This window comes from Gekko japonicus, unplaced genomic scaffold (assembly GCF_001447785.1).
Source record: "Gekko japonicus isolate JY-2015 unplaced genomic scaffold, Gekko_japonicus_V1.1 scaffold1520, whole genome shotgun sequence".
NCBI classification, from domain to species: Eukaryota; Metazoa; Chordata; class Lepidosauria; order Squamata; family Gekkonidae; genus Gekko; species Gekko japonicus.
The window spans coordinates 366,274-375,601 of NW_015177060.1; the positions used below are offsets into that span (position 1 = coordinate 366,274).

General features: G+C 49.2%; 1 protein-coding gene across 1 annotated transcript in view; it reads left to right on the forward strand.

Annotated features, from left to right (window-relative positions):
• Positions 1–2,801: 2,801 nt before the first annotated feature.
• Positions 2,802–9,328, forward strand: part of LOC107124674 (monocarboxylate transporter 8-like) — a 24,169-nt gene continuing 17,642 nt past the window's right edge. The window contains exon 1 of the mRNA XM_015428165.1: positions 2,802–2,926. Coding sequence (XP_015283651.1) covers positions 2,802–2,926 — 125 coding nt within the window. The remainder of the gene's footprint in view (positions 2,927–9,328) is intronic.

The following is a 9,328-nucleotide window of genomic DNA, read 5'->3' on the forward strand; positions in this document are numbered from 1 at the left end:
AAAAGAGAAATCTGAGTTAGCCCACAGTTCTAGAGTTTTCTTTTTAAAAAACAAAAAACAAACGTTTTCTGAACTTCATGTCAAGCTTTTTGATCTTTTCCCACGAGTCTGAACCTGGGCCAGGTTCCAACGGCAGCTCTTCGTGTGTAAATCCATCTTAATTGCATTCTGAACCTGGCCCATTAAATGGAATTTCTCCCTGATGCTTTTGTTTCCATGTTCAGGGAGTAATTTCCCCTAACAACCCCAGCAGTCCCTCGCTTACAAGCCCTGCAGTGGCCATGTAACATTTCGCTGCTCTGGCGTCAGTTGGCAAGAAGAGTTCTGGCCCTCTCCAGTTTAACGAGTCTTTCTAATCTTGGCTCCTTAATTTTTCCACCCTTCTTTTTTCATTTCTGTAGCTGTTTGGGATAGTTGCTTGGAAGGGGGCCATGTAATCCTATTAGAAGGGCTTGGATTACACACTGTGCCCCTTGTTCATAACTAAGGAGGCCTGGTTGCGGTTGGGTCTGCCCCCCCCCCTGCCCTTTCTCTAATTATATTTTGTTCCCAGCCTGAACAAGACTGTTGGTGTGAAGTGGATCCCCCGAGGTGCCCTCCTGTTTCTCAATTATTCTGTCCTTTATTATCCAGTCTCAGTTTATTACAGAAAAGGTTTTGAATAAATTGGTTCTTGGAAGCAAGAAAAACAAAACGAAATCCCAACAACCTGTAATTAGTTGAGAAAATTTGTCTGTTCTTACAACAGCATGTTGGGAAGAATGAGGGGTGAACTTGAGTCCACTGGCCATTTTAGTTTTCTTTTATAGCATACTATTTTGTGCAGGTCTTGAGGCTACTGGGGAACTGACTGTTCTTTACGCACAGGAAATTCAGTTAGGTGCGGAGCGGAGACGTTCTGAAGTGTAGGTGGCACCTCCCAAATAAAACAGGAGGCCTTCCTGACATTGCATCTCTTTGTGTCTTGAGAAGAAAGGTTTAGAAGACCTTCAGAAATTGCAAACATTCAAGCATTTAAGTATAACTCTTTCTTTCTCTCTTTTTAGTCACCCCATAATCTTTGACAGCAAATTGACTTGCTAGCCTGGGGTGATGTTTGTGGGTGTTACCTTACTGTCTAGATAGGCTGGTAGGTGGTGCAGCGGAGGAGTCGGTGCTCATGGTGCACACTGACACTAAGGAAGTTGGGAAATCCAGGAGGAAAAAAAGTTAGGTTGCCAGGCTAGAGGTTGCCCTGACCTGGGTAGCTCGGGCTGGCCTGATCCCATCAGATCTTAGAAGCTAAGCAGGGTCGGCTTTGGTCAGTATTTGGATGGGAGACCGCCAAGGAATACCAGGGTTGTGACGTGGAGGCAGGCAATGGTGAGGCACCTCTGAAGGTCTCTTGCCTTGAAAACTCCACCAGGGCTTGCTGAAAGTTGAATGTGACTTGACGCCAAAAAAAGAAAAAAAACCTAGAGTTCCTTAGAAATACTGCCTTTTCTGCATTCAGGGTCAGCTAGACATGTGGAAATTTGGAGTCTGAGTGTATGGATGAAGGAATGGTGCTGGGTACTGGGGAAGGTTTTGGGAGCAGCTGACTCGGTACGAAAAAGGCCTTGTGTGAACCAAAACACAACAAAGATTGCTGCTGCTCCATTTAAAAGCTGCTCTATGGCTGTTTTGATACTAATTCCCAGGGGAAAAGCCATCAGAAGCTGAAAAGCTGCTGTTTGGAATGACGCTCAGCTAGTCAGGGAGTATAAATAGATAGGGGTGAGTTGGAACTGGACAGTGAGAAGATGGCCCCTGCCACACGGGGGGGGGGGAGCACTGGCAAAGTGCGGCTTTTTAAAGCCGCACCAAAAGAGACACGCGGCGGCAGGATCACATAGATCCCCTGAGCCGCCGCGCACTTCCTCCCCAGCCCAATCAGATGCCGGAGGGAAGCCACTGAAAGGGGAGCAAGGCAGCCGAACTGCGCATGTGCGCGCATGCGCAGTTCGGCCGGGAGCCTGGATTGCTCCAGATGACAGGCGCGGTGGTGATCCCACGGCCGCGCTTGATGCGGCGTTCCCGGTAAGTCCTCCTCTGGGGGTGGTTCTTTTTTACTGCGGGTTTTCGGCCTGAAGGGCCGGATCGGAGACGGGTGCGCGCCATTTCCCAGATGTTGCGGTGAGATCGCGCCTGTTTGCTCTGTCCCCGATCCGTCCCTCTCCCGGGCCAAAACCTTCCAAGGTGTGACCGGGGCCAGATGTTAGAAAATGGCAGCCGTTTAAGGGAACAGAAGAGCCATAGAGAGAAATATGCACGCAGTGGGCAGTTGAAGAAAGAAAAAAGTTTATCTGCAAATGCTAGAAGCCTCTGAAGTAAGATGGGCTGCTTGGTGCAGCTTGTGGCGGGAACCCCTGTTCTGGGAAGAGGGAGATCCTCCTTCTGGGCTCCATAGGATAGGCCTGTAACACAGACCTGGGCTTGTCTCTCCGTTCCTTGCAGAGGGCAGCCGTGTTGGTCTGCAGGAGAAGGGCTAAGTTCCAGTCCAGCAGCACCTTTGAGACCAACAAGATCGGGGGTGGGGTGGGCATGAGCTCTTGAGAACGGAGGCTCCCGTCACGGATGATGCTCGGATTCTTGAAAGCGTCTACCTTGACAATCTTGCATGATCCTGAAGGTGCTCCTGGACTCGGGTCTCGCTCTGACCTTTAGGACCCGGGCGTTGACCCGGGCTTGTATCTTGCTGCTGCTCAGCTGACCCCGCCAAGACTGAATTTCTCCTCCCCCTCCTCCCCCTCCCCCCTGCAGCGTGGGTCGGATCCTTGGGCATGGGGATGATCTTCTTCTGCTCCCCCATCGTGAGCATCTTCACTGACCGGATCGGCTGCAGGACGACGGCCGCCTCTGGAGCAGCGATCGCGTTCATCGGACTCTTCTCCAGCTCTTTCACAAAGTAAGACTCGGGCGCTGGCTTTGATGGAGCCTGGGGCCTGCCAGCTTCTTGTCAGCCTCCTCTCAGAAGGCTGGTGGCTTTCAAGGGCCAAACCACCTGGCATGTTGAGCAGAGAGGAGTCGGGGCTCTCAGGGAGGCCCAGGAGCGCCCCATCGCCTGCTCTCACCTTGCAGTCCCCCCCCCTTTGCTCACGTGACAGCTTTCTCGTGAATAGCACCAAGATCCAAATGTGCACATTTCACTGAACGGCAGCCAGTGCTGGGGAAGTTTGTTCTCCTCGCAAGGGAAATCTCTCCTTGGAGATATATATATTTCTTTTTCATAAAGATGTCGCCTCAACTGGCTCTGTCTACTGGGGATGCAGAGGTGTCTCCAGGGCCAGCTCTATAATGAAGCAAGGTGCAACTAGAGAGCCACTGTGGTGTAGTGGTTACGAGCAATGCTCCCTCTAAGCTGTGGAGTCTTGTGTGCAAAAATTCTGCTTTGTGAGCTACTAGCATTAAAGTTGTGAGCGAGCAATTTGGCTACTGCATAGATTAGTTTACTCTTTAGCCATCCTTCCTGAGCTAAGACAAAAATGTCTGAGCCAGAGGCTAAAAAACTGGGAGCTAGCTCACACTAACTCAGCTTAGAGGGAACACTGGTTACGAGTGCTGGACTAGTATCTGGGAGACGCAGGTTCAAATTCGCACTCATACCATGGAAGCTTGCTGGGTGACCTTGGGCCAGTCACACTCTCTCTGCCTCACCGGGTTGTTATGAGGATCAAATGGGAGAGAGGAGAATGACTCAAGCCGCTTTCGGGTCCCCATTGGGGAGAAAGGTGGGGTATAAATGAAATAAAGAAGTGAAAAGCATTGTGGCCTCAGTTGGTGGATGAGGGGAGGGTGACAGTTTCTGCCTCCGCCCTTTCCTCGCTGCCACCACCGTCTCCTTTGTCCCTGCCTCCTCCCCCCCCCCAAACTGGAACAGTTGCAGGATTCTTTTCATGAGAGTTCAGGAAGCCCCATTGGCCACATGCAGCTTGCCCCACTGTTTCCAGCTGCCTTGGGCAGTGGCTTCAGGGAGAGGGGTTAAGCGGCAGAGGTGTTGCAGCTTCAAGCTGCATCCCTTGCAAAGCTGCCTTGATGATGTCTTTAGGCACCCCAGTTGAGGCATTTATCCCACCCTGAGAGCTGGCCAGCAGCCTGGACCACTGTTTATCAGCCTGCTCCCTACCTGACCACTGTGGTCACCTTCTGAGGCTCTGCTTCAGGGACCCCCACTTCCTGAGGTTAACCAAGTGGCAACCCCTGAGAAGGCCTTCTCCGTGGTGGCACCAAAACCCTGCTGCTCTTTCCCCAGGGAGTTTCGTCTGTCCCCTTCTATTGCCGTCTTCCCCCAGTGGGTAAAGATCTCTTTGTTATGTGTCCTCCTTCCTGCCCTATGTTTCAATTGTGGTTTTTATACTTTTGTATGTATATTTGCTTTGGTTTAAGTTGTATTGAACCATTTTTACTGGGGTTTTTTAAGACATGTTTTTAATATGCATGTTTTTAATCTGCTTGCCATCTTGGTAGCCCTGATGAGTGCAGAAAGGCAGGGTATAAACTGTGATTAAATAAATAAATATGAAGGTGCCCATAGCTGTGGTTTGCAAACTATACACTCCATACAAGTTTTGTTGGAGTAACTTAAGAGAGACCCAAACAAATTCGTTTGCTATGTTTAGTCTGGAGCCAGTTTTCCTGGGAGTTCAGAAATGGCATTATTTTCATTTTGTTATAGTTACAGAAAGGTCAACCGTAATGCCTTCCCAAAAATATAGGACCAAAAAATTGATTCAAATAACTCCCTTCATTGCACCGTGTGGGCAGAGTTGGGTAGCAAAGTTGGAGTTACGCAGAACCCTTTTCATACCTTGTAGAGAGTTTTTTTAAATAAACTTTCCATGCATGTTGAGGGCTGCACCTTGCCCTGCCAGCATGTTTGGTTGGGCCTGAGGTATCATCTCAACATATCTAATAATGGCCAGACCTATGGATACATAAATCCAGAGGATGGAGTCATGAACAGAGAAAACAGATCTTTCTACAAATCTGAAAAATACCCCAGGTTTGCAGCAAAATCTGAATTTTTAAAAAAATGGGGGGGGGGTATTTTATTTTATTTTTATTTTATTGGATTTGTATCCCACCCTCCCCACAAACAGGCTCAGAGTTGGTCCCATCAATATTAATACAATTTACAGTAACAATTAAAACCAATTTAAAACAACCAATTCAAACAGTACAAAAGTCATAAAATACCGTGCAAGATCTGATCAACTGTCTCAGCAGTTTTATACTTGATCTTAATACTTTAAAATTGGGGGGAAAATGTCTCAGCAGTTAAGATGGAAACATAGTGTGATTTCCCAGGTAGCTGTTCGAATGTAGGACACTGATGGGAGGCAAACCAGAAGAAGGGGGACGTCCTCTGCCGCAACTAAAAGCCTGGTGGAAGAGCTCTGTCTTGCAGGCCCTGCAGAATTGTAGTAAGTCCCACAGGGGCCTGATCTCATACGGGAGCTCATTCCGCCAGACAGAGGCCAGGGCCTCCTTAGTTGAGGCAAGTCGGACGTCCCTGGGGCTGGGGAATACCAAAAGGTGTTGATTTGTAGATCTCAGTGCTCTATGGGGCTCATATAGGGAGATGTGGTCCCGAAGGTATGCTGGCCCCTGGCCCTATAGGGCTTTAAAGGTAAGCACCAGCACCTTGAAATGGATGTGGTATTCAATAGGCAGCCAGTGCACTTCACGCAGCACTGGGTGGATGCGAGCCCACACAGGCATTGCCATCAACACCTGTGCTGCCATGTTCGGCTCTAGCTGCAACTTCCGAAGCAGAGTCGAGGGCAGCCCCATGTAGAGAGAGTTACAATAATCCAATCAGGAAGTGACCGTTGCATGAGTCACTGAAGCCAGGTTCTAGGGGGTGAGATGGGGGCAACTGCCTGATCTGCCTCAGATAAAAAAAGGCAGACCTGGCAGTGGTGGAGACCTGGACCTCCATAAAAAGGGAGGCATCCAGGAACACCCCAAGACTCTTAACCCTCGACGTTGGCTCCAGTGGAGCCCCATTGCAGGCTGGGAGCCTGATTCCTAATCCCAGTCCCCCGCAACTCAGGTGTAGGACCTCTGTCTTAGATGGATTTAACCTCAGTCGGCTCTGTTGCAACCATCCAGCCACAGCTTGTAATACCTAGTCCAGATCTTCCCTCCGAATTATTAGAAGCAGCTTTAAAAACAAAATGCCCTCAATAGCTGCTGCTAGGCAACCACAACAGTATTGTTTCTCTCCAAGCCTTGGATTCTGTCAGTTAAAGGCAGGGGGAGGGAGCATGGCCCTTTCCAGTGCTTTTTTGACATTTCAGGGAGGATGTATCAGGACCAGAGCCAGCAGCAATGACCAGGTGACTTGATACAACACGACTTTCATGATTCCGCCAGGCCTGGCTGCGTGCTGCTGTTCAATAGCAATCCCCCAAGAAAGTCTGTGTGGTGTGGTGGATAGAGTTTCAGACTAGGGTTTGGGAGACTTTGCTGTAGAAGCCCACTGAGTGACCTTGAACCAATTACTCTTTCTCACCCAGACTTACCTCACAGGCTTGTTTTGAGGATAGAATGGAGGAGAGGGGAATGATGTAAACTGCTTTGGGTCTCCATTCTGGAGAGAGGTGCAATATAAATGAAGTAAATAAATAATAAATATAGCTAAAGATGGAGGAGGTAAAAGGTAGGTAGGTAGGTAGGTAGGTAGGTTGGTTGGTAGGGAGGAAAGGAGGAAGCTGGGAAAGGTGAGGATACGGGGATTGCAGGAAATAATGTGGGGTGGGGGATATAGGGAAAACTGAGATGCCCTTTGCGGTAGAGTTCACCAACTCGCCACTTGGACTTCACTTGCACATGATGCCCACTTGCAAAAGCCAGGAGGCGCCATGAATAAGTGATGTCCAAGTGGTGAGTTCACCCAGGAGTGGTGAACTCATCGCTTGGACATCACTCGCATGCAGCGCCTGCTTGCAAAAGTAATTTAAAGGGAATATTCCCTTTAAATTGCTTTTGCAAGATCTCCCTTCCCTTCCATTCTGCTGGCCTCGAGGAGCCGCCACCAGAAGAAAGGAGGGAGGGAAGATCTGAGATCTTCCCCTGAACGCCACGAATGATGACCTGGTCGTTAACCAGGAAAGTTTGTGGAGGTTCATGGTTAGTGAAACCCCACAAACCACGAGTCTCCATTTTCTCGGTTTGTGCCCATCCCTAGTCTTCAGTGTTGTTAGAGAAATGGTATGATGTCCTCCGTAACCCCCGAATAGCCATACTGGGTTATCTTAACAACACAATCGCAAACAGTGAACTAAGCCCTTCATTTTTAAGAGCTAGGATATGTGTGGCTTTTTGTTGGAAGGTACCAACGTGGCCCCTTTTAACAGACTCGTCTAAAAAATATGGACATTACTGTGGCTTTTCTGGCAAAGTTGAAGGAAATGTCAAACAACAGCAAAAAGATACTGTTCCAAAAAATGTGCGCAGAAATTGTTTTATTTATGACTTACTCAAAAGCACTAAATACAGTTGCTTCTTTGAAGACTTGTGTGCACAAAACTTTCTAGAAGAAAGGACGGGTAGCCTTTGAGCGGTGTGGTGTAGTGGTTAAGAGTGGTGGACTCTAATCTGGAGAACTGGGTTTGATTCCCCAATCCTTCCTCCACAGGACGCCTGCTGGGTGACCTTGGGCCAGTCACAGTTTTCTCTGAACTCTCTCAGCCCCACCGACCTCACAAGGTGCCTGTTGTGGGGAGAGGAAGGGAAGGTGATTGTAACCTGCAAGGAGACTCCTTAATAGCGAAAAGCAGGGTATCAAAACCTCTTCCTCTTCCTGTTGCGTGTTCAGGGCATGTGTGTATCCTAGACCCATGGCTGTGTGAGTGAGGCCCATTTCCTATCAGGGTCCAGATTCACTCTGGGGAAACAATGCATAAGAAAGAAACTTCTCTTCTGGTACGTCTCACCCATGATCTAAAGGAGCTGTAAGTTTAGGATTTTTACACTAGTGTAAAGGAAGGGAAAAGAAATGTTGTTGTTAGATACGAGACTCGAGGCAGCAGGTGAACAGTGATAACAGCTTTATTGAACACGAAGTCAGAAGAACCAGAACGAGACAAACAGTGGAGCAACAGGCTCCTTTTTAAACAGTCCGGGCTTGGCAAGCCACGCCCACATGTCAGATAAGATCCAATCAGAAACTGTACATAAAGACCAATCACTTTGCTTCCCTCCAGAACTTCCCTTTACAATACCTTGCTTAGACTCAAGCTCATACATTCATTCATTCTGTTCCATACATAACAGTTGTTGACACACACACATACTTCTAAAGGGACCTTTGCAATAAAGGGATGCATCTCCAAGGCTGGTTTGGAGTGACAACGGAGGCTGGAATACAGTTGAATAACCACTGCTGGTTTTATTGAAATAGAAACAAAAATATGTGTACATAGTCAAGGCAATACTTGAAGTATGTTACAACTCCAAACATGACAACGCCAGCAAGACATGTAATTAGCCTCCGCAAGTGCCCACACAGACTCTTGTGCAATGTGTGGCTTGACGGAGAGGGCGAGAGTGAGAAGAAGGACAGGGAGGAGAAAGGGGGGGGGACCTTCCGGGCAGGCAGGCAGGCAGGCGTCCAGGCAGCTTGTGTTCCTGGTGAGCCTCAGACCTACACAAACCAGGAGGTCTGGAGTCCCAGGAAGAAGGCTTAGACTCAGGTTAGTGATTCAGGCAATAATCTAAGGGAAATCCAGGTGACAAGACACCAGTGCAGCAAGTGAACCAGAAACTCCAGGACAGAGTTGGGGGGGGGGGGGGTGCTGGCAGCTCTGTATTACAGACACTGGAGAATAATTAAAATAAAGTGTTTGCTTTTCCTGGCCTTGGGAGAGAGGCAGGAAGAAGTCAGAGGGCAGCGTTTTGGCTGGCCAGAGGGAAAATGGTCGGAGGCAGACACCATTACCTCATTGGGACAAGATATGTCATTTTCTAGAAGAACAGTGTTCAGGGGCAACCACCCTGGACTCCGTGACCCCCACGGTGGCCACGCAAGATTCTGTAACCCCCACAATTCTCGGCAACTCGAGGGCAGTGGCCTGTGCCGACCCAATCCCGGCAAAGTCTGCCTTACCTCCGGGGGGGGGGGGGCAAAGCCCCCCCTGACCAGACAGGGGTTGTGCAGACGGGGGCTTGGATGACCCCCAGGCAAGGAGCAGGAGGGGGAGGCCGAGTAGAGGGATCACATGGGGGGGGCCTGGGAGCCGCAGCTCCATACCTCCTCGAGAGCCGAGTTCCCGTGGCGTGGAGGTTTCAGGGCGGAGCTCAGCAG